We start from the raw sequence: 26310 nt of genomic DNA, 5'->3' as shown, positions 1-26310 counted from the left end.
AATTTCATCATGATCAGGTTGAGTATTTAGCTCCAAACTTGCCTCATGCAAAACTATGAATAAATTAAATTATATTTAATTAATTTAAAGAGTCTCTCCAAGCAGTATTTGCTCCTCTGGTTGAAATTTTGTAACCTAAACAATTTCTTTCTTTACCAAGAAATGCTCCAGCATAAAAGCACGGTTTGTTTCTTACCACCTCAGAGAAACCTGAGTGTCCATTTCATTACTTTATTCTGACATGAGTTTGAGCTCCTATCAGCAGCATCTGCTACCAGCAGAGCTGTGGTTCATGAGCAAGCCCCAATTTGTTGCCCATGCACAGTGATCTGAATTCCAGGAACTCCTCATTATATGCAAAATCAGCACTTTCAAGAAGACTAATTAAAAGTACCCTCAGCTCTTCAATTAATGTGTTGCATGTTTTATTTTAATACTACTTGCAAACAAAAGTGTTTCTTTGAAGCAATTCTTTGAAGATTTGAATGCACTCTTAGTTTTATTCATGAGTTTAAAGATCATGCACAAGTCCTCACAGGATGGCCAGCTAATTAGGTGTGGATACTCTTGAAGTATTTTCAGGTATGGAGAGCTCTGCATTCTTTTCTGAAATGTCATTAATAACTCCACTAAGGAGAATAACTTGGAGTTGTTAAAATCATGAGGCTACTTGGTTTTGCTGAAATCATGGAGCAAGTTGAGACAGTTCATTCCCTAGCTGGAAATGTTTTCTTCAAGTACAAGTTCTTAGAAGCATGTACATGCTTATGAGCACTTACACTCTCATAAAGATGCTCTCCCTTATTATTTTATAAAAGTAAAATACATTTTTAAATTATGGCCAGAATTTTTTAAGAGAACAAAAACCAAAGCTTCCAGCTTTCAAAGAAAAAGGATGTTCTGTGTATTCAGAAAGTTATTTGTGAAGATAGATGTGCCTGCAGCTAGGACTAAAATTATTCAAAATTCATCATCTTTTATCTCATGCTTTGGTGGTATGCCCTGCACACTGCACTGTACGTTCAGTTAATGTGCAGTAATTGCTCCCTCAAATAACCACAAAGGAGAGATGGCAAATATTATTGCTTTCAAGAGCCAGAGTTCATTGTGGGGTCACACACCACAAAGGCGAGGAGCAAAGAGCATTTCAACCCTGGACAGCAGGAAATCACATGGCAGTATTACTATATATTATAATGGCAGTATTATTATATATTATATTATTATAATTCTATTGTTACATAATATGATATTACTTATTATATTAAATATTATATATTTTCAGTCCTTGAAAAACTCTGAAATCAGGTGCATGGCCTATAAAAGTAAGTGTATACTGCTGCTAAATGCTGATTCCTGAATTTGAACCCAGTTTGTTTAGCTCACTTTCTACTCTGTTCTATTATGTTTATTTATGTGGCTGAAATATTCAAAGAATTATTTCAAAGAATATTTCAAATAAATATTTCAAAGAATTACTCCCAGTTTGAATTTCATGTACCAAACACTGATAAATGAAAACTGCCAAAACTGGAGGGACTCCATTTACAGATAATAAATACAACATTTTGTAACAGAAAAACAAGGAGAAAAATATTTTGTGCCTTCCCTCACATTAATTTCTGAGTCAGATTTTCACTTCATAGTGCTCAAAGGAGCTGAATGGTATGCAACAATTCCTCACATGCTGAAGGAAAACAAACTTTCTATTAGCAAGATTTATGGCTTTATGGCTTGCTTCCTACACGGATACCAACTCAACATGCTGAACAACTAACCAGGTATTATTACTGAACTATACCCTCACTATGCATTCTATGCTGCAGATTTCCAGAGCTGCAACAGCCTTCCAGGCCTCCTAGAATATATCCCACTGCAAAGTGAAAAAAATTATAAATATTCCTCTTGCTCATGCTATTGTTAGTGTGCACCTCTTTTCAGCAGGTTGCACCACATCATGAGGTCCAAGTGAGCCATTGCCACATCATGGACATTGATGCCAATGATCAGCTGTGCAGGGAAGGTGGCTTTTGTTTTAAACAGAGGAGAACTTCAAGGGAATGAAACCAACTGATGGTTGGTCTTCACAGACAATCCTTAACCAGAGCAGAACCTGGAGCCCCACTTCAGGAAGGGAAACAGGATAGAGCAGAGTGGTAATGAGGATGGACAAGTGTTCCGCATGTTGCTCTGGAGATAGAAAGTCTCTAGGACATTTCAAGGTGTAAGGAGACAGAACTATATTCTCTTTTTCCTCAGCACTGAGCCTTTACATCCTATTCTTGTCCCCTTCATCTGTCCTTCCTTATCTTGTTTCTTCTTCCTATCCCCTTTCCTAGCCTATGGCCCTTGCTCCTCACCCAAATATTTGGCATCAGGAGTGCCTACTCAGCCAGTGCCAATCCTCCTCCTGCTCCATTCTCTCCTGGCTGACACAGCTTTCTCAGTTTCCACCTCACAGCCCTAGACCCAAAGCACAGATCCTTTCCCTCAGGACCTTTGTGTGGCCATCCCAAATTATTACTTCCTTTGATGGTCCCCATCCAAATCTGGAATAGGACAGAAAATTCCTTCAAGACCATCGAGTCCAGCCAGAGCCTTGTCACCCAGACCAGAGCACTGAGTGCCACATCCAGGTATTCCTTGGAAACCTTCAGGAATGGGGACTCCACAACCTCCCTGGGCAGCCCCTTCCAATGCCTGACCACCATTTCAGAGAAGAAATTCTTCCCCACGTCCTCTTGTCCTGTCATCAGTTCCCTGGAATCAGCTACCCTTGGGCCATAAGGACCTGTGGTTGCCTCCTTTGTAGTTTTACCCCATTTTCCCTGCTACCCCTTAGGCATCTCCCAGACTCATTCTCCTCACCCTGACAGACCTTCAGATCCCTCCCCCCCCCCTACATTCAACCTCCTTATCTCCAAGTTTTCAGTTTTTTCTCATTTTTTTCTTCCCAAGCTGGCTCCTCTCTCACCCATGCTAGAAACATCTCACTTATCTGTGAATTTGGGGCTGTCCAGGCAGGCACACCTGGCCCAGCACAGACTGGGCTCCTCTCCTGTGGCTTTATGGGACAGCAGGCTCAGACAGCCTGTGCAGCTGGATCTGCATGTCTCAGACTGCTTTGAAGAGTAATAGGAAGCTCAGGACCACTAAATCAGAAGAGAACTCTTTGCTGATGGAGAAAAAGACCTCTGTATTGATAGGAAGAATTAAATTGCAGTGAGGGAGATAGCCAAACACAAAGACAGATAGATTGCTATGAAATCCTTATCCTTCAAGGACTTGAAGCAAAAGAACTCTCAGAAAGATTCCAGGTATATCTGAGCCTATTTTGGCATAGAGGAGTGGATTAAGTTTACTCATCAAGGTCTTGATTTCCTAAAAAAGGCTGAATGCTATTTTACAGGCTTTACAAAGTTTGTAATTTTAAAGGTTTCAGAGGATTTTGGTGCAAAAGCAATTTCATAGCAAATTTCAGATTTCTGCTCCATAACATGACAGCAAACTGTTAAAATAAATTTAAAAAATAAATCACCAAAATGTCTTTAAAACACACAAGCCAGTGTGTTCCTCTCTACACTTGTTCTTGGAAATGGGTGAGCTGCTCTGGCTGAAATTTGCCAAAACTCGAGCCTGGGTCAGACACCTGGCATGTAAAATTTCAGCCATTGGTTATATTTTGGCAAAATTTTAAGGAGTTAAAACATGTCCTAATAATGATAAGCACCAGGCAACCTTAATAATATGCACAGACACGTCTAGAAAATAGAAATAGTTCTCCATTTGGCTCAATGCAGCACACATCTGACATGCTGCCATAAACGCTTCTTTATCTTTTCTACTATTTTTCTTGGCTTAAATATTACAAATGTTAGACTTCAATGCCATATAAAGAGAAGTTAATTGTTATGAAATTTGAAAACAAAAACTGTTTGGCAAGGCAGTGCAGCAAGTTAAGTTCTATTATGAGGAGCAGCAGATCTTAATCTATCCTGGGAAAAATCCCAAGCCTATAGACAGATCGATGAAAAACAAAAAGCAGAATTTAAGTAAAAGAGATAAAGCCTTCAATAAAATTGTTACCATTTAGATCAAGCCAGGGATTTTGCTGTATTTGGGGAAGATAACACAGAGTGTTATCTTTCCTGCTTCACCTGATGGCAATTGCCACTGCAACAGCCACCATGCAAAAACCTCTGCTTTACAGGTACTGGGTAAAGAAACTTCTGGGTCACTGAGTGCTGCTGCCTGTGCATAAGGATTTTAAGGAAAAATAAGAATAAGGAAACATGAATTTACAGGATTGAGGCCTATTAAATTATAGCTTTTCCAAAGAAAATAATGGGGAACAGTGTAAAAAATTTCCTGAGGTGCCAGCTGGATGGGAATGGAAAAATAAGTTGTGTTTCTTATGATGTGCCAAGTTGGTGAAACTGGAATTTGTTTTGAATAAAAAGGAGAGGAAAAATGCTATCTATACTAGGTGTGATAAGAAGCCAACTACTTTGATTTTAGAGCCTGGGTGAAAAAGCAATTTAATGTTGTTATCATGCAGAACATAACAAAGATATGCTGGCTATCAGCCCTGCTGGGGTACAAATGCAAAACTGACTCAGTTAAGGAGATGTAAATAGTTTGGATACAAAAAGGGTGCTAAAGAGCTGTCTTATGAACTGCTCCCAGTGAGCACCAGGTAATCCCACCCATAAATCCTGATTCCTGCACACTGGTGTAACATTGATATCCTCTGAGTGTGAGAGCACCTGAGGAACCCACTGCTCTTCACCAGTGACAACAATGAACTCACATTCTCTTTGCTTTATGCAAACATCTTTCCAGCAATGCATTTAGTAACTATCTGTAGCTGTTGAGAGGGGAAAACCTAATAAATCCAACAAGATGATGACTTAAGGAATTAAAATAATTGGAATTTCACTGAGCAGCTGCAGGATTTGTGTCTGACTCAGCCTGATTATAGCCTGAGCAAATCAGAAGGATCTCGCCCTATGAGTAGGTCTGAGTTAGACAGAGAAAGCCATTACAGAGCAACAACCTAGACACAGAAAAACATTCAGACACCCTACTGCTTTCCCAGAAGATGCCATGTAGCCCAAATAGCCAATGAAGTCAAACACAGAGAGAAAATGAAATGGAATGTGTGTATGATGTGTATTTTATAAGCTGAACTCTGCAATGGCGGAATATCTGTAAGAGAAGAAATCTGCTAATTCTGCCTAGTGGCCCATTGCACAATGCACTTTTCCCACTTTTTTTAAAATTAGGATACCAATGAACCCACAGACTTACAAATAAAAAGAACATCTGCATCATGAGGCGCTGCTTAGTCACTGATACGACAAATTTAATTTAAAATTTAATTCCTATTACCCTTCCCAGAACACAAGCATATTTTATAAATAGCTGGGTTTACACCATGAACTTCCTCTCCAGCATTCTGATCAAACACATCTGCTGTGCCACTTGTATGACATTTCAAAGACTAAGGCTTGAATGCAAACTAACTGATCCCCACAAAATCCCTGAGATGGAGATCAGTGCTGGCTTCATTCCGCAGAGGAGGCACAGAGCACTCAGGTCTGTCTGACAGATGGTGCCCATACCAACACTGACTGGGAAAAGCAACAATGGGCTGATAACAAATGGGATTTGTCACTTTTCCTCCCTGGCTGGTGGAGCTCACACTTACCTGAGTACAGGGCACACAAAGGGACCATGAAGCAGCCTTTGGAAGGGTGGCCAGAAAGCCACAGGGCAGGAGGAAAAGCATCACTTTGACCAGCCATAAACTCTAGCTGCACAACTGAGAGTTTGCAACAACTCCTCCTCTCAGCTGGCTCTATTTGATGGGTATAAAAGAGCTGCCAGCTGCCTCTCCTCCCAGAGCTGTCTCCTATTTTCTACACCAGAATGCACAGACTAGGTTAGATGCACTGAGCTAGGTTAGAGACAAAATTATGAGCTGCAGCTAATATACCACCCTTGCTAGGATTCCCAGGTTTTTAATACAGAAAATTGGATGCAAATTGAAAGAGGGGAGATTTATGTATGGTATTAGGAAAAAATTTTTATTGTGAGAATTTTAGGTTTTTTTATTGTAAGAATTTTTTTACTGGAACAGGTTGGCCATTGAGGTGGATGCCCCAACCCAGGCCAGTTTGGGTATGGCCTTGAGCAAACTGGTCTAGTGGGACATGTCTCACCTGTACATGGCAGAGAGGGTTGGGACTAGATGATTTTTAAGGTCCATTCTAACCCCTTAATATTCTAGGATTCAATTAAATGGTACCAAAAATAAGACATTCTTGCAATGCTTTGCAACGGTACAGGGGAGAATTCAGAGAGGGAGCTAAAAAAGAAGCCTTTAGCTGAAGTGTGAAGGTAAGGAAAGACTGTGGGTGATTCTGAAATAAAAGCCAAGGATTTCAAAGTCAAATGTAGCCCTCCTATCAGGCTGCCTTGCAAGGGAACCAGACAAAGTATCTGCTTGTGGCTCTGGAGATTATTATGGTGCAAACCACTAACTAATGGCATTTCTTAAGGGAGTATCTTTTTTCTTAGAAAGATGAGCATGAGGAAAGAAACCAGACTTGTGTGGTAGGCCTGCCAACACAGTTCATATTTGCTAGAAACTGCTCTGTGCTCAGCCAGCAGTGGCATGGCACTGAGGAGATGGTGCCACCTTGGAAAGAAGGTACTTACGTGTCGCCTGACTTGCGGTAATTCTCGGGGCATTCCAAGGACAGGCAGCGGAAGCCGCCCTGGATGTTGAAGCAGGTCTCGTTGAAAGAGCAGTTGTGGCTTTCTGCAACACACTCATCGATATCTGCCAAAGGGAAACAGGGGTGTGGGTTAAACACAGGCTTCTCCCCTCCTTGCAGGTGCCAGACAATGACAGAATCACAGAATCACAAGGTTGGAAGAGACCTTCAAGATCATTGAGTCCAACCCATTCCCTGACACCTCAGCTAAACCCTGGCACCCAGTGCCACATCCAGTCCTTTCTTAAACACACCCAGGGATGGTGACTCCACCACCTCTCTGGGCAGACCGTTCCACAACTTTATCACTCTTTCTGTGAAAAACTTTTCCTAATATCCAACCTGTATTTCCCTTGATGCAGACTGAAACTGTGTCCTATGGCTCTGTCAGTGCTGCCTGGAGAAAGAGCCCAACCCCACCTGACTGCAGCCACCTTTCAGGAGTTGTGGAGAGTGATAAGGGCACCCCTGAGTCTCCTTTTCTCCAGGCTAAACACCCCCAGCTCCCTCAGTGGTTCCTCACAGGGTTTGTGTTCCCAGCCCCTCTGCAGCCTTACTGCTCCCTCTGGATGCACTCAAACATCTCAATGTCCTTCCCAAACTGAGGGGCCAGAACTGGACACAGCACTCAAGATGCAACCAGTATCCTTTCAGGTACTGCAGAACATGGGGCGCAATTAAACATTACTGCAGGATTGCAAGGGGAGGACAGAAGAACAAAAAAGAAGAACAGTAACCCAACCAACCAGCAAGAAGAAGAAAAGGAAGAGCAGCAGTGCCACTAAGTGGACAAGACCTAAATATTTGCTGACGTGTTTACAGCAGGATATTTCCTTTTAATGGCTAAACCAACTCACAGCATTGGAATTTTCACTGTAAGAATTTTTATTAATATTTTTAAAAGTAGTCTCTACTGAATTACTTTGTAACTGAAATTTCCTGTATATTTATTACAAAAAAACCTGATTTCTTCAAATGTTGAGCTTATGTTGAGCTGAATTACATATCATGTCATAGGAAAGGCATTTTTTCAAATACAAAAACTGCTATAACTTGTCAGAATTCCACAATGCTTGAGGTCTCCCTGCAGTTGTTGAACCCACCTTGGCAGTTGCGTGCATTGGGCGCCAGCCTGTAGCCAGTGGAGGGACAAGTACATTGAAAACTCCCAGGAATATTGACACATCTAAAGGAACAGATGTGTCCTCCAGTGGGCAAAGCACATTCATCAATATCTGCAAGGAAAAAAATACACCACTAATTTTCTATGTGTTCATGACACTCAGCCCAGTGCACATGGACAGTGCTCCTGCTATGACCTTCAAATACAACTTAATGATTCTAATTTCTGGGCAATGAAGAAGATCATCAGATATGTGTGGCTCTAGACAACAACATCTAAATAGCAAAGACTTTCAGGAATAAATGGAACTCTGGAGAAAATGAAAAGCTATATGAGAGCCCAAGAGACAAAGTAATGGATGAGAGCCAGCACTTTACAGTGACATGTATTGTAGTGCTTTATAAAAGGGAGGGAGAAGAATAGTTTTATCCTTGTTTTTACAAAAGGAAATCAACATTAGGTATTCTGCCCAAGGCCTCACTGTTTACTAAGTCCTGGAGACCTAAGTCCAAGCTCAGTATCTTGTCCATGAGGTCACACCCACATCTGTGACCGTGTTCACAGGGGTTCAAGGATGAGGGAAGAGATGAGGATCTGATTCCATGTTTCAGAAGGCCGATTTATTATTTTATGATATATTTATATTAAAACTATACTAAAAGAATAGAAGAAAGGATTTCATCAGAAGGCTAGCTAAGAAGAGAAAAAGAAAGAATGATAACAAAGGCTTGTGGCTCGGACAGAGAGTCCGAGCCAGCTGACTGTGATTGGCCATTAATTAGAAACAAGCACATGAGACCAATCAAAGATCCACCTATTGCATTCCCCAGCAGCAGATAATCAATGTTTACATTTTGTTCCTCAGGCCTCTCAGCTTCTCAGGAGGAAAATTCCTAAGGAAAGGATTTTTCATAAAAGATGTCTGTGACAATCTTCCTTGTATTTGAGAATACGTTAGATCAGAACCAGCCACAAAAAGAGGATATATCAAATATTACCAAGTAATATCATGTATGACATATGTAACACATAAATATGCTCGTATCTCCACTTGCTCAACACTAGAAATTCTGGTAACTCCTCAGGAAGAAGACAAATCTCTGTCAAGTTATAAAAGTGTGCCAAGCTACAATTCAGTGTGAACAGCAAAAATGACACCACACATACAAAGAGATGCCTCTAGAAAAGGGCATGGGCAGGAGACCTTCATTAAATACAGTTATAAAATAAAGAAAATACTGAAGAGACTCAAATGTTAAAATGAAAAAATTACATGGAATTGCTTATGTTTGTTGCAGCAAGAATAAGGAAGGAGCACCACAGGGCTCACCTTCACAGGAAATGCCATCGATGTCGCTGAGCTGGAAGCCCCGGCGGCAATAGCACTGGTAGGAGCCGTACACATTGGCACACTCTTGGCTACAGGGGTTGCTCTCACACTCATTCAAATCTGAAAGGCAGAGTTATATACCTGAATCACAAATTTCTTGCAATGTTCACCACTCCTAGTACTGGAATTGGATAAAATTTTGGAATGTAATTTTTTTAATTGAAAAAGGATGGCACACGTCACTGAGTAACTTGGAAATAAGGGGCTCTCAGTGTGCTACTCTTAAGAGGCAGTATAGGTTAATTTTTACTGTGCTATAATTTCCTCCTGTACTTCAAGGTGTGAGACTGGGAGGGAGTCCTTAGGCCAACACTTATGTTTTTGTGTCGGGATATCAGCAAGACAGGTTTTGAACCTGATGGAGTTGAATCTCCCTTCAAAGTGCAGCAAAAGCAGACCCATGGACCTCTGCATCACAGAATCACAGAACCTATCAGGCTGGAAAATACCTCCAAGACCATCGAGTCCAACCTGTGACTAAGCTCCATCTTGCCACCCAGACCAGAGCACTGAGTGCCAGGTCCAGCTGTTCCTTGAACATCTACAGCAGGGGACTCCACCACCTCCCTGACAAGTCCCTTCCAATGTCTCACCACCCTTTCAGGGAAGAAATTCTTCCTGATGTCCAACCTGAACCTTCCCTGGTGCAGCTTGAGGCTGTCATCCTGTCCTGCCAAATGATGCACTCTAAGGGTGATATATTCAAGCTGTGGGCTATAGTGGCCTCAACTAAGCACAGCAGCATTCATGTAATCAGAGATTCTGCACTGTGATGATTTCTCATGCCATTCCAGTGCAGTCTTGCAAGGTAAAATATAAAAAAAAAAAAACCAACAAATAAAAAAATAAAAAGTAAAAAAGTAAAAGTAAAATTTAAAAATTTAAAAAACAGCTATTAAAAATTTAAAAAACAGCTAAAAGAGCAATGAGCTGTGTCACTATAGGACACAAAATAACACGATGCGCACACGCAGCTCTTCCAAGGTTAAAAGAGAGTTTTTAATTTCTGACTCCAACATTTATAGATTTCCAAAAGTGACAGTGGATTGGAGGGTGAAAGTGCCACCTCTCCAATGACACTGGACAAACCAACAGTCCATCAAATTTCTCCTCCTCCATAAAAGGACACAAAACAATAAGTTATTTACATAAAGTGCGTGAGAAAGTTCGTTACAAGAATGTAAACATCAGAAGGCTTAGAAAAAACTTAAAAATCAGGGTGACAGAGCTGTTTCTCACATTCCATAACTGACAGCCCTACCTTCACAGGATCTGCCATCAGCTGAAAGCTTGAAGCCCATGGTACAAGTGCAGTAGTAGGAGCCAGGAGTATTCTCACACTTGTGAGCACAGAGGCGGCCTGGGTAGCGCCTGCATTCGTTGATATCTGCAATGACAAACACACAGAGAGCTCTGTGGATGGATGGGCTGCCCCACTGCAACACCAGCCTGGACAAGAATGCGATTATAAAAGCTTGATTGTTGTTTTCCAGATTTAAATTTCATACTAAAGAGAGAAGATGCCCTCAAAATGCTCATTTAGAAGCACACCAGAGTATAATTGGATTAGATCTATACAGGAGAAAGTTGCTTTGATCTTCCAAAGGAATCTTTTGCTGTAGGTGCTGATAAAAATATTACAGAAAACAATTACACATACTCTCACAACCTTACCTTTTAACAGGACAGCAGATAACATGTTGACAATACTAATACAGCTTCCTTTGAAGTACCAGCAGTTCTTTAATATGGTTTTAGAGCCAGCCAAATAACATAGCAGTCAATTCTGCATTCTGATAACAGAGGCTATGCACAGAGCAGTAGCATTCTTTACACAGGATCATTTTGTAAGTGCTATGGCTGCAGGTATTTAGGTTGATGGTGCAACTTACCAATGCAGGTCCTGCTGATGACATCAAAGCTGTAGCCAGCTTTGCACTCACAGCGATAATTGCCTGGGGCATTGATACAGACGTGCCCTTCTCCACAGGGCTGGTTGGAGGATGAGCACTCGTCCACATCTACAACAAAAAGTACACTTCTAACTATGCAGGCTGAGAGAAGAACTTGTTAACATATTTTTTTAGTCCTCTGGTGGTTATAAAGTGTTTTGGAACAGAAAACAAGGTGTTATCGTGCTCTCAGCTTTTACAAGATCAGAGTCACAAATCCAAGCTATTCCTACCAAAGCAGGTTAGCTCTAAGGTGTCCTTAATGTTGATGGACTTGGGATGAAAACAATGAAGTAATCAGGCAATCTTTGGAGGAATTCAGGTGCAAAATTGTTTTATTATGCATATTCATATTTGTGAATCATATTTTCATTTAGTCTAAGATGTCTGAGATCCAGAGTCATAAGTAGAGCTTTGATAAGCCACTCACAGAAATTGAGAACGCATACAAAAATGCCTGTCTTTACTAAAACCATCTCAGTTACAAGCCAGCCAAATCTATGTTCTTCAGTGTTACTTGAATGGCTTCTGTGGGGTGTTAAGTCAACCTTGAGTTATTTCTCTGTAATAAGGAGATTTGGGACCACACATCATTGTTCCATTGATGCAGTCACAGCCAATGCCATTTATGGGGTTGATAACAATTACTCCTCAAAATGCAGGATTTCCTGAGTTTTATGAAGGACAGAGGGTGGATGCTTGACATTCTCCACTTGCTGGGACTGCCATGAGGGAAAGAACAGTATCAAGAATTGACAGTGGGAATGACAAAAACCTGGACAAAGCGCAAGAAACTGGTAAACATAAATTATTTATCTGAGTTATTTTCTTAGAACTGCTTTTTCTTCCCAGCTGCCACTCACCTACACATCTTGTTCCATCTTCATTGAGGTGGTAACCTCGGCCACAGCTGGGTGAGATTCTCTGGCAGGTGAAGGAGCCATCAGTGTTAATACAGATCTGCCCAGCTGGGCACGGCATGTTGGTGCTCAGGCACTCATTGATATCTGCAAGAGCACAAGTCAGTGTAACTCTTTCTGGTCCCAACAGGTTTAAGGCAAGATGCTCCCATTATGTACATAATGAGAACTTCATAGAGAAAAGTTCTGCCTGTGGGAGAAGACAACTGTTCATGACATTTTAGCTCCACTGATACAAAGCTTCCAGAGTGAAAACTGGGGAGGTATAAAAGCCATAGAAACCACTGAAAAACAGTGGAAATTTGGTATAGAACTGGTATTTGTTTCAAAGCCTTTAAAAGTCTCTCCTAAACATACTGATCAACAGTTCAGTTCACCAGCTTAACCAGTTCTGCTTCAGCCTATGTGTTCTGATGGACCTCTTAGCTTCTACATGATGATCAGAGTCACAAATCCAGCAACAAAATCCCCTTAACTCCACACAGAGTAGCATTTGATTCCCAGTGCATAAACTTAGGCTGTGAAACTGCCTAAATGTTTTGAGCAAATGCATTTTATGTGTCTTTACTGATGTTCATGACAGCAAGTTAATCAAAATCTGCCACGGAGCTGGCACTACCTGTGGCAGGCGTGTGCTTGCAAAGGGCTTGCTGTGCACAGGCACTGGCCCCCCTCATTTTAAAGGCTGCAGTTTTGTTTTCAGTCTGTTTCCAGTGTCAGATTTCAACTCTACAGGAGAGCAAGGGGCTGATAATGAGTGCAACTTGGCAGCAGCTGCTGCTCGGCCAGTTCCACAAGTCCAAGGCTTGCTATGCCAATGGGGGAATTAAAAGTTGAGTTGAGACTTGAAAATAATACTCAAGGGAGTAACTGATAGATTTGTAGATCACATTAGACAGATCCATATAAAGTCTGCTGGAAACCAGTAATTTTAATGGATTTATACAAAGGGTATAACTCTGGTTTTGGGGAGTCTTGGAAACAAGGCATTGGCCTGACAAGATTGTCATCAGTCTTTAAAGTGAAACTCCTCTCCACAGTATGTTATACCTGTCCCATCTTCTCATACACAATAAGATGGGCTTTAACATGGGACAGGTCTGGAAAGACCTACAAGCCTGTAAAACCAAGCAGACTGATATCAAAGGGTGTTCCAGAGAATGCCATACTTAGAGATTTCTACACAAACCTTTGGCTAAAACCTTTTGGATAGAGTTAGAAAAAATATATGACAATTTTTTTACACATTTTGCTTCAGATAAAACACCCAAAGACTTAAGCAGCTAACCACCTACCCAACAAAGTACAACTTTTCTCCCAGCAGCATTTGAGCATTCCCCAAGACAAGAGCAAGCCTTACCAATACAGTTGCCCAGTGCATCCTGTATAAACCCACTCATGCACTGCAGCTTGGGGCGGCAGCGGAAAGATCCTGGAGTATTCTGACAGATAAAATCGGGGGGGCAGTTATGAGTACCAGTCTCACACTCGTCAATATCTGGTACGTCACAAAAAAAAATTGTTAGCAGGAATTAGACGGGTTCCTTCATTGCATTTCAAAAATATGACATAATTAAAATCATCACATAGATTAATCCTCAGTGTACCTTCCTGGAATCCTGTGATCCAGGATCAATCTGACTTATTACCTCAAAAAATATCTCAATAAAACCAGATAGGTTAAGAATTTTTTACAATTTTACTATTAATTTTATATATAGGGGGGTGTCTGTGCATATCATGCTTTGCAAGTTTAGTTCTTACAACTAAATGATTCAAAATTATTATAGATTACCTAAAGCATCACATTCAGCCTTGATTCAGCAGTGTGCTGGGATTTGAAGTCAGGAAGATTTAATAAGCCAACTGCAAATTTAATTTTAGCCTTAGATCCAATGCAGATATTGTCAATTTCTTTCATAAGTGAATTAATTGACCTCGATTCCCTTCCATATTAAGGCTTGAAATCCCTGCATTACCATGCTTTAAAATGCACATAAATATTACTTCTGATTACTTTAATATTCTACTCCAGTTCAGAATAGACAATAAATATTTCTGAATAAATTATTGTTCATGTAAAGCAGATAAAGGAGATAACAGCAAATGAGGCTTCACTTAGGAATGTAGTCCTGTCCACATAAAGCAACTAAAATGTAATATTTGCCAACTGGCAATGGGATTAAATCTCCTAAAGCTATTAAAATATAGAAAATCTCCAGCAAAAGGATAACTCATCTTTCTCATTCATGTTGATACAACAGTAGCCCCAGAGCTTTGTGGGACTTAAAAAATGCATGTGGAGACCATTTGAATTAATAATGAAGTGGGTTTAGCAGGGTTCTACATGTAGCACAGCTCAGTCATGTTACTTGGCATTTAAAAACCATACATGACTATTTTTATCACTTCACATAGCATTAATAATTAACATTATTAGCATATCTTACCCAGATAAGAACTTTCTAGCCTTAGTTGTGGGTATAATTTACTATCTGTGCTCCTTTTTTTCCAACAGAAAAATATGTTAATCCTTGCCAGTAAGCTATTTGTTGACCTAAATCTGATATTATTCAAATCAGTGGAAGTGTAACTTTAAAGGGATCACAGTTACACCATGATACTTTCAAAAACATTATGTGATGTTCTGCAGGTTTGGCACTGGAGTTTGTTCGTCAGCTTTTTTTATTCAATCTATTTATTATTCATCACTGATCAATTCCTACAGTAAAACCTTACCTAGAATTTTGGTTGAGTTAATTTACTCAGTGGAAAGAAATTAGTTTATTTATAAAGCAGTCTAAGCTTAGGGGGAGCAGACATGGTGAAAACCAATTCCACATCAACCAGAGTTTGCTGCTAATTTATATCTCTATAAAGGCAGCACACCAGTTGAAGTTACAGATGCACATAAGAGCATTCTTTAAGCTAGACGGAACTTGAAACAACTAACTTTTTTAGTAAGGAGGACTGTTACCTTTGTGTTCAAACACAGCTACTCAAGAACAGTGGTTTTAACCCCTTTATGTTTTTAAATCCCTAGGAATGCTGGGATTAAGAAATGAATCCCTTTGTAACCTCCTGAGGATAAAAGCTTGCTTTCTTTTTCTAAAGATGCATCTACCCTCATATTTTCAAACTGAATCACCTGGTTGCTCCACTTGCCACACTTTGTTTCACACTCCAGATTGTGCAAACTTGATTCATTCAGGTGCATCCAAACCATCAGATATGCTCCATGAGGTACTCCACTCACAAATGAGCCATCAATCCCACAGACCAGACTGGAGCTAGCCAGAAACAACCTCCAGGGTATTGTGTGTATTGTGAGTTCTGGCCTTGCTAATCACCCGGTTTAGTCCCCAGAGCAGCTCCTAACATGCAACACAAACAGCCAGTGTGAAATGCAGTTATCTCTGCTGGAAATCTTTGCAGCAGCCCCCAACTGCATGATCTGGTTATTTGCTGGGAAAACTGCCGTCCTTGAAGTTCGTGTGCCTCAGTTACGTGTTTATTTACCAAAAGCCAAAGAGCATGACACAATGATGTGCTTAGTTTTTAATTTAAGCCTGGAAGATGCTGGTTTCTGTGCACAGGACATACCTTTGCAACGACTGTCATCCGTGAGCTCGTAGCCAGTGCCGCAGCTCGTGTCGCGCTGGCAGCGGAAGGATCCCAAAGTGTTGACACAGGTCTGGCCAATCCCACAGTTGTGTGTCCCAGTGATACATTCATTAATATCTACAACAGGCAAAATTATTTAAAAATAAATAAGAGAGAGCAAATAAGAAGCATGATGTCCCTGGGAAAAGACCCGGTGGAAGGCTCGCTATGAGCACACCTCCAACCAGGCATTCCTCTGAGCATCTGAACTCAAAGGTGGGGATTTGGCCTCACATCCACATCCTGCTACACTGCTGTCACCAGGACATCATCCAGCAAAGACATTGGGATCCTGTTGGAACCAGGACTTGCTGATACACTGTACTTAAGAAGAGGAAGTTTAACTGAGAGAGAGCAGAGACTCAACATCATCTAACTGTGTCTAGCAATGATGTCTCTGGATATGTCTGAAGTTGTTACAGCCAGGATGTGTAAACACGGTCTGCTGTTGGCAGTGTTTGGTTTATGTTGGACTCAATGATCTTTAGGGTCTTTTCCAACCTCAGTGATTTCATGGTCAGATTATAGCGACTTTATGAAAGAGGCAAACTTTCAGAAATCCTCACCTTGCTCTGCATCCCACCAACATATAGTTGAGGGACTCTCTGAGCCAAGTTGTGACTTTCTACTTCACAGCTACTGATAGACATTTCCTTCGTGAAATTCTTTTTCATTTTAACTTTGAATGCGTAAGAAAATCTGACATCCATGTGTATTAAATGTAAAAGCTCTTCCTTTTCCCATGTCCAACTAGGTTAGTGTTAATCTGACCAATCACCAAGATTTATTTTATATTCTGAAGTTTCTATCTGAGGTACTTAAGATTACATTTCCAGTCACTGACAGAAAAAGGCACTCTTCATCTGAAACACTTGTCGCCCTTGAACAGCTATGCAGGATGGGCAAGGTGAGCTGTGCCCTGGAAGGGCTCACATCCCTCAGCAACAGGGAGCCTGGGCTCACTAGCTCAGAACCAAATGCCACATTGCTCATGCCTGGAGTCAAAGGCAACCTCGATCCCAGCCCATCTCATTTGATGCCACAGATCAGAATATGCTGACTTGGAAGGCACCCACAGGGATCATTAAATCCAGCTCCTGGCCCTGCACAGACACCCCAACCATCCCTGCACAGACCCCCCAACAATCCCCCCTGTGCATCCCTGAGAGCCTTGGCCAAGCCCTCCTGGAGCTCTGGCATTCCCTGGGGAGCCTGGGCAGAGCCTGACCACGCTTAGGGGTGCAGGAAAAATCAGTTCTTCTTCTGGGAGAAACCAACAATCCTCCCTTGACAGTTGCCATGCTGTTCATGGAGTCCAGAACATTAATCCTTTCTGTCAGTTGTGTCCTTAACAAGCTAAAGAATCCTACTCTATTTATTTTGTCTGCCTTATCAATAACAATCCACTTTTACAAGAGAGAATACGAATTCTGTTTTGGTTTTATTCAAAACAACAAAATCAAACTCTGCCTCTTCTCCATTCTAAATTCTCCACCTTTTCCACTGGCCCTTTTCTTAACTTAATTTCCCCACAATTCTCATTTCAACACTCCATTCAAATCAACATTTTATGACTTCATCTCTTTCCCCAGCTGACATAAGCATATTCTGCTCTCTTCTCTCTGGGTATTTTTGTATTTGTTCTTGCTCTTTTAAAACAAGAATGTTTACAATCAAACCAATGGCTTTATTTCTTTTACCTTCACAGGTGATACCATCTGGTTGAAGCTGATATCCAACAAAGCAGGAGCAGACATAACTGGATCCTGTGTCTCTGCACTGCTGGGAGCAGGGACCACCACCTAATGAACATGTTAAAAGGCCTCATGTAATTAAGAGGCTCTTCACAGGAACTGAAACAAACCACTAATTTACAGGATACTTGATTTATTTAGAAAATAAGTTAATACACATATACAAAAGAAAGGGCTAAGCACTGAAAGCTCTAAAAATTAATGAAAGAAGGATTATTGTGACAAACAGAAAGGGAATACTACAGAGAATTTACACAAAATTTGGCTCATCATTAAGAAAACCTTTGCTGACCTTGTTAAAATAGAAATTAATATAAAAATGTTTCATAATCTAAAATTAGAGAAAAGCTTATATATTTCCAACAACAAATATTTGTTGTAAAGCTGCAGATATTCTTAGTACAAATAGAACCCATATCCTGTTTTTTAGAATGGCTGGATAGGCATTAAACAAAAGGTGTGAGATAGGCAGAATCCATGTGAGAAATTGCAGCTATAATATGTTATTATAAATAGTTTTTTAAGTACAACAATTTCTAATGAGGACAGGGCCATTAATGCATCACTGAAAATTAGGTGGAACCATAGTTTTGCAGTTGAGATCAAGATCCTCTGCTCTCTGAATTTGTGCTAATACTGTGAGCTCCATCCTGACACAGTAAAACCTGTAGTAGGAGTGTTAGAAGTACAGAATTAATTTCCCCATGTTATATGAAGGTGCTCCAAAACAAATTGCTGGAAGTTCTATTTGCTAGGAAATTTAAGTTTCCCCTGTTAAAGTTCAGGAAATTAGAAGTTTTGGCATGCCAAGTTTATCAGAAAATATACTGTAGACAGAACCACCAATTGGCAATTAGCAAGACCAATCCATCTCCTGCAGGCAGCTGATTAACTGAGAAATACAACAACTGATTACATGAAGAAATAATGCTAGGAAAATATGTAACACATATTTCTATGTCATCTCCTCTAATTAGCAACTGGAGACAAGGAGGAGAGGCACTGATGACTCTGGCTCACTAATGACCTGGTAGATATTCCCACCCTCTCCAGAATGTAACAGCTGTAGAACGTGGAGCACAGTAAATAATTTTTCAACTGGAATATAAGCCTATTAAATTGATTTTATCCTAAATACATTTCTGAGCTCTGAAATGCTGGCAGAAAACAGTGAATCACTGCTGGTTTTGGTTTATAGACATGTAAATCATAAGTGACAAGCAATAAATCAGAATATTTAGCACAGCAATATTCCAAATGCACATTTCCAAGGAGGCAGAGCAGCATGAATAATCAGAACAGCCTCTTTTGTCTTCCTTTTCTTCAGGTGATGCATCTCAAATATAAACAAGTTTAATTTCATATTTAAACACCCTGATATTCAAACACCAGGAGAATAATAAAATATGCACATATTTAATATAGGATCACCACATTCTGAAAAATCCAAAGTACTCCACAGGTTAAAGGGTGGCACTTCTGAGGTATTACCCACAAGAGGTTAAGTAGAAGTTAAATGTATTGTCTCAGCTTCAGTTGGATAAGGTGGACTGCACTGTGAGAGACAATGCCTCCCTTATATTTGGGCACTATTTAGGCATCACATAATGGCCCATTACTCCTTGGAAAAGCTCTTCCTCATGTTTTATTTTTACCCATAACCATCCTAGGCAAAGGGCTTTGGCTAGATCTAATTTGGCTTCACTTTACAGAAAGGAATCACAGCAGAGCTGGCCAGCAGGACTCACCTCTGCAGCCATCATGCAGATAAGGATCTTCTTGGTCCAGCTCCTCCTTTGAAATGTCAACTAAAAAGAGGAGAGATAGGCATTAGAGGAGAAGGCACTTTTCTTCTCATTGTAAAACACTGTGTGCTTGGGATGGAACTCACACCAGGGTTTTAGACAAACCAGAACAAAATTTAAAAGCTTTATTTACATATTTTACAGCTATTTCTTACTTAAATTTGACATTCAAATGCTCATGGCCATGGGGCACTTTTCATCTGAGTGATTCAATATGAAAGTCACATGTGATCATAGATTACATGTGGACTGATATTTTCAAACACAGGTTCTTAATGCCAGGCATTTAACCAGAGCTTAACCTCATTTCCATAAGGCACATTGTTGGGGCATGCTTGGCTTCCACTGACTTTGTAGTAGCTTGGGGTACTCAGAGATTTAATGAGAATCAGATTAACCTCAGCTATTTATTTGGATTTCATTTCAAAAAGAACTCCACACCTAAGTTTTTGGGCACATCTTAGAGCATTCTTTCAAATATACGTATATACTTCTACTTTTTATATATATATACACACATATATATACATATATATAAATATAAATATATAAATATAAATATATAAATATATACTTATTGAAGAGTTTTGATCTGTGGTATTCCTGCCACACATACATATTCCAAGAGTCCATTCTCTCCACGTGAGGACATACAAGGGCCAAAGATATCTTGAACTCACTGCATCCCCAAAGAACCAGCTAATGGACTTTCTCCAATCCCACAGCTTTGAACACAGGGGCAAAGGTAGGTTGGTAGTGTGCAAAAACACAATCCCAAAAGCCCCAAACAAATGAAAGTCTATAAGGGTCAGTCTTGTACTTATTCATCCTCTTCAGCTCTGTGGACTAGTTTTGGAAAAGGGTGTCAGGAGCTGCTGCCATCTAGGTACCCTTCTTTTTTGGTAATAAAAGAAAGAGTTTCCACACTTCCTGGAGATCTCAGTTGTCCCAGGCACTCCAGGCATTTCAAATACCCCTGGTTTGTGAGCATTTGCCTCTCACACAATGGCAACGTTTGCATTCTGCTGAGCTGGCAAAGGCCCTCTAGCTTCCCAACACAATTCTAAGAATTGTTTGTTGATTTTCATTTTAATTAAACATTTTTTCAGTGGGCAAAATGCCAGTAAAATTAATAGCTTTTATTCAGCTTCCAAGGTAAGACCATTAGTTGCCAAAATAAGCTCTCATACATTTAAGTTGACACCAGAAACTGAGTGACCTCTTTCTGCCTCTTATTTTTAACAGCAGCCTTTCAGCTATCACTAGCCCAAAAAAATGAGTTCCAAAACATGCATCAATAAATTACTCAGATGAGATGTCACATTAGAGGAATTCCAACAGAAATAATTTAAAGTGAAAACACTCCTTGCACCCTGTATCATTTTATGTCTCACTCTTTTAGGTATGCAATAAAATACCTGGCTCCTTTTTGGGAGGATAATCACTGATGGACAGATCAATGTCTTTAAAGTATGCAATAAAATACCTGGCTCCTTTTTGGGAGGATAATCACTGATGGACAGATCAATGTCTTTAAAGTGCGCAATAAAATACCTGGCTCCTTTTTGGGAGGATAATCACTGATGGACAGATCAATGTCTTTAAAGTGCGCAATAAAATACCTGGCTCCTTTTTGGGAGGATAATCACTGATGGACAGATCAATGCCTTCTTGGCCTTTTCCACAGCAGGTTCTGAAGACAATTCCACACTGATATCCCATCTTTGGGTTGGGCTCACAGCTCTGTCCTTGAACTTGGGCAGCCTTCCCCAGCAAACAACAGTAACAGCATGTCTGTTAAAAAGAAAATGAAAATATTAACAAAGTCAAAGCAATGTGAGCTTTGATAATGATGTCAGTGGTTATCTCACCTTGGCACTGATGGAAAATTTTCTACAAACTCCTCAAGAACAGCACAGAAGCAAGGACAGGACAAGTTAATCCTGAGGAGGCTTCCTTTATTTTAAATTGAGAAGATGCTGCTGATTTATTCAGTTTTCTTCCTTGCTGTCAGAAAGCAACAAAAGTGTTTGGCTCTCTGGAACTGATGTCTGACAATTGCTTCTGTCATATGAAAGCACATTAAGGCTTTTTTTTATTAGATTTGTCTTCCAGACTCTATTTTGCTTGAAGAAAACTGCCTGCACCATTACACAGAACAGATGAAACATAAAATAACCAAACTTTCAACTACATTTCTGTATTTTGGTGCTTTAAGCACCACACCTGCTAAAAAAGAAGGCGACCATGAAATGCTTTGCATTACTTTGAGATGTTCTAAGTTTTCCCTTGTAAGGAATTACATGCTTCTCTCCCTGCACTGAACTGAAAGGCACTTTTAAAACTCAGAGCAGCGTGAAGTCAAGACAGTAACAGCATCCTGAAGTATGCAAGTTTTCCATTTTGTGTGAAGCCATTGAATGCACAACAGAAACTCTTCTGTGCTGCAGGGCTGGAACTCCTCTCTCCTGGGGTGTTGTTTCCGTGCCCTCCCAGTCTCTAGGATGCATTTTTTCCCTTATTTACTCTTGTTTGGTGAGATGGTTGCTACTACCCATTTTTTTTTACCATCTTCCATCCAGTGGCAGATGCTCCAGTTTCATCCTATTATGTCTGGGATAATTCCATCTTTCCTGGCTTTTTTGGATGACTTTAGAAATAAACCCTCGATGATTGAAACATTTCACAATATTTATTCTAATACATCAAGCAATTCCCTGAGGCATCCTTCTCAAAGTTCTTAAATATGTGACGAAAATTTTGACAATATTCAAATTTCCCAACCATAAATTAGAAGACAAAACATGAAAGTGAGCTAAAGATTCATTACTTGACTTACACCTGCATATTTTTTATTACCAAATCTTATTTAGTTATTGAATAGGCTGATGCTTTGACAAATTCTGACATTATATAATTCTGGTACCCTCACTGGCTTCTGCTGCAAGACTCAGTCCACTACTTTATCTTGTCACAGGATCTTCATATTGGGAGTTGCAGAGTTTCTCTGGAATTTTTTTGAAGAGTGATCACTAATTTTGCCCTTTTTTGAACTGTTGAACAGCCCTAAGTTCCTTATTTCTTTCAGCCTGAGCCACCACTTGAAAAGCCTCTGTCTACAGCTTGTGTGAAACTTCAAGTACAGAATTTGCTAAATCTTGCAATATCTGTAAGAGACTGCATCTTCAATTAACATAATTGTGTGCCCTGAACCATTTGTTCCAACCCATATTTATTCTAACTGTGCATGATATATCTTGATTTAACATCTTGATAATGAGAATAATTTATGTTTCTATACCTCAGCTAAAATTATACAGAGATGGAAAGTGTCAAGTGTTATCTTGATTGGTTTTGCATGGCTTTTGGTAGTGAGGGGGGCACAGAGGTGGCTCCTGTGAGAAGCTGCTGGAAGCAATCTAACCTTCATATCAATTGAGTCCTTGAGGTGTTTGCAGCCATTTTCCAAAGGCTGCCAGTTGCCTGAGAGCAAATTATGATGACCATTTATTTGTTAGCTTGAACCATCACTGCTTTCATGGATGGTACAAACTAAAAATCAAGTTGTTATTCTACCGTTTCACTGCCTGTAGGCCTCTGCTTCTTCAGTCACCCTAATAATAATATCAAACTTTTTCCCCTCTGGTATTAGCAAAATCCCATGGAGCTTCCCAGCCATGCCTGGCTCCCCATGTTTGAGTAAACAGTGGTCAGCTGTGTCCTACCCGAATTCCTATGATCCCTTGGCTGTCTTCTCACAGAAAGGAACAAAGGAGTAAAGTTACATGTGAGAAATTTGAAGATCTAATTTTTGGTGTGACTAGAAAGCACTTGAAGTTCTTTAGATTAATAAGGTCTTTTGATTATGTAAGGTTTACAATACTTCTACAATATTTCTTATTATTTATGTTCGGATTGAAGTTGGCACTTTTGGTGTGAATCCTGTAGTAACTCTGCTTTTGGTATCTGTCCACAAGAGGTCTCTCCCTTGCTGAAATCCCTTAGATGCTAACCAAAACCCCACTCATAATTCAGAGGAATTTTCCAGAACTCTTAAAGAGCTAAACTTCTCAAAGAGAAGGACAATGCAAACAACTTTAACAGAGACATGAGGTGCAGGTGGGAAAAAAACATTCATGTGCGAGTCAAATAACCTTCAGGCCAACCCTAAATAACCTAATTCCACTTCTTGGAGACAAACAGGAGTATCTCTGTGTCAGGACCCAGGACACTCCTCTGAGTGCCCTGGGTGATTCAAGACCTTGGCAGGGGGTTCAGAGATCTTGGCACAGAGTCAAAAACACCTGTGCATTTGATTTTAGTAATGGAAAAAAATACCAACTTTGTGTGAAGATTTACAAGCCACAAGAGTTTGAGTAGAATGATAGTTAATTTGTCACAGGGTGAAAAAGTAGAATTTTGGGGTTTTGGAATGGGGGTTCAAGAATCAAGGTGGAGGAATATGGGCATGGCCTGTCTTTCTCCTTCTTCTTCTTGTCCTTCATCTTCTGCTGTGATGGTGCCACTGTTTGATTGGTTTAGAGACAGACTGTCTAACATAAGTGATAGGCATTGGAAAATTATTGTAAATAAAGTACACATAGTTCTTAGTATAAAAAGCTAACATCACCCCAAGGGCAGTCACTGTGCCACAACCCAACGTGCTGGACAGATCTCAGCAGGTCAGAGAAGGAATGTAATAGATAAGAGAAAATAAACAACCTTGAAAAGCAGAACTGACAAATCTCAACTTCTTCAACAGGCACAAAGGGAAAAAAGACTTTTTAATACCTTAGGAGCCATTTCAATCACACAAAACCCAAGATCTCTGATGCCTCACCTTGAAGTATTCGGCCTCACACGTGGAGTTTTTGGCAATATGGGAGTCACATTCCTCACGCGCGTTGGCAAATTCAACCCCGTCAGAGCAGGACTGCTTCTCCAGCTGGCTGCGGCAGCACTGCACCTGGGTCATGCTGCAGCAGCAGGGAGGAAAGGGGAGAAAAATGTCACATATGGGGCAGGAGCACATGATGCAACATTTGAGAATTAGTACTTATACTATCTATGTGGAAAGAGGTTTCTGTGGGAGCAATGTTAAACATAAAGATATTCTCTGGGAGGAGGCAGATTGTCTGTGTGACATGGTTAATACAGTTTCACTGCTGATCTACCTTGCAGTCTGTCCTAGCACCGTTTTTAAACTTCAACCACACCTGCCTCAGGACTCAAGGAACTCGGGGCTGCATTCTGGCATGTTTGTGACAGCTGGTGGCTGGTGGATGGAAGGGAGAAGTTATTGCATTTGGAGGGTCCCTCGTGGCAGGAAGGAATGATGAATCTGACTCCATGTTCTCAGAGGGCTAATTTATTATTTTATGACACTACAATATATTAAAGAATACTAAACTGTCCTATACTAAAGAATACAGAAGGGATACTTCCAGAATGCTAAAAAGATAGTAATGAAAACTCGTGACTCCTTCCAGAGCCCCGACACAGACTGGCCAAAGAGTGAAAACAACTCGCACCAGAAGTCCAATGAAACAGTCACCTGTTGGATAAACAATCTCCAAACACATTCCAAAGGAGCAAATCAGAGGAGAAGCAAATCAGATAATTATTGTTTTCCTTTTTCTCTGAGGCTTCTCAACTTCCAGGAGAAAAATCCTGGGCAAAGGGATTTTTCAGAGACTGTGAATATGACAAGAAGTCAGGCCCTGAATCTTGTGAAAACCTGCAATCCCAGTCTAGCCCTGCCCCAATTCAACAGGTATGGCATGAGGAAGGAAGATGAGAGCATTGTTCTGTGGGACACCTGGAGATCATGGAGAGAAATGAAGAAATCAAGGGAAGTCACACTGAGAAACTGCAGAGTGTATTGCAAGCAAGGGGAAAAGAAAGACAAGGGAATGAAAAGTATTACAGGGCAGGGAGATGTGGAAAGGAGACAGAATAAAATTGTGCAGGAAACTTAGTTTTGTTACACTGCTCATTAAATCACTCTATTTTATCTCAATGCCAGTGAAAAAACTGGAAACTTGTTCCTGCAGGGGAAAACAATCTGCATGAGGAGGCTTTAAAGTCCTGCAGTCTGATTGCTGCTGTCACATGAATACAAAGGCCAGGAATACTCTCCACTCTGCCTTTATGTGTAACTCTGCTTTGCTGCGTAGTTTTGTGGATAAAGCTCTTCCACCACTACTTTCTGTTACAGACACTGGGAAACAGAAAAAATATCCTGTACTCCTGAAAATCCCCTGTTCCACTGCCAAAAAATTTGATAATATCAGGAAGAGGAGTGGGTTAGTGGAACTACTGAACTACAGGCTTTTCCCACCATCACCTGAGATAAATGGCTTACCATGCATCCCCTCTGGAGGAGCTTTCCTGCCCTCCAGGACCATGGAATGACCTTTCAGCTCCCAGTGACTCCCTCTGCTCTAAGGCCAGGCAAAAGCAGGGGACATGTGAGTACTGGGCTCAGATCATGGATCTCTGTGCTTGTGGGTGAGGCCAGCTTGTCCAGATACATTCCTGAAGTTCCCAATTCCTATTTATTGGATTGTGCATGGATCACTTACAATCCAAGCCACTCTAGAATTATACAGTTCCATCATTAGTAATGGTCTGACTGTGCAGTTCCCACTTGGACAAAAACAGCCATGATATTTCAATGCATAGGAACTAGAAGCCAGGATAAATTCATGAACAAACTATTCAAAAACGGACTCTAAAATCATAGCAAGAAGTTAAGCCCAGGACAGTAACTTTATTTGGCAGGATATTTGAAGTTTTTGATATCTGATTTAGTTCCAGTTTGGAAGAATATGTAGCTTTTTTGTTGCTGAGATTCCCTCTGAAGCAGAATTTCCATTCCCTGCCCAGCTCTGGGGTGGTCTGACTTTCAGGACTTTGGAA

The 26310-nt window shown here is 40.5% G+C and overlaps 1 protein-coding gene across 2 annotated transcripts in view; it reads right to left on the bottom strand.

Moving 5' to 3' along the window:
• FBLN1 (fibulin 1) overlaps positions 1-26310 on the bottom strand; it is a 63588-nt gene that overhangs the window by 20353 nt on the left and 16925 nt on the right. For both annotated transcript variants that reach the window (XM_063153941.1, XM_063153940.1), the window contains exons 3-14: positions 24230-24365; positions 21012-21183; positions 19333-19392; positions 17531-17632; positions 15771-15908; positions 13528-13665; positions 12111-12254; positions 11188-11316; positions 10557-10682; positions 9236-9355; positions 7886-8017; positions 6724-6847 (exon numbers count right to left, since the gene is read on the bottom strand). In XM_063153941.1, the coding sequence (XP_063010011.1) occupies positions 6724-6847; positions 7886-8017; positions 9236-9355; positions 10557-10682; positions 11188-11316; positions 12111-12254; positions 13528-13665; positions 15771-15908; positions 17531-17632; positions 19333-19392; positions 21012-21183; positions 24230-24365 (1521 nt within the window). The remainder of the gene's footprint in view (positions 1-6723; positions 6848-7885; positions 8018-9235; positions 9356-10556; positions 10683-11187; positions 11317-12110; positions 12255-13527; positions 13666-15770; positions 15909-17530; positions 17633-19332; positions 19393-21011; positions 21184-24229; positions 24366-26310) is intronic.

The sequence above is a fragment of the Melospiza melodia genome, chromosome 4 (assembly GCF_035770615.1).
Source record: "Melospiza melodia melodia isolate bMelMel2 chromosome 4, bMelMel2.pri, whole genome shotgun sequence".
Lineage (NCBI taxonomy): Eukaryota > Metazoa > Chordata > Aves > Passeriformes > Passerellidae > Melospiza > Melospiza melodia.
This window is presented reverse-complemented; position numbering and strand designations above follow the sequence as displayed.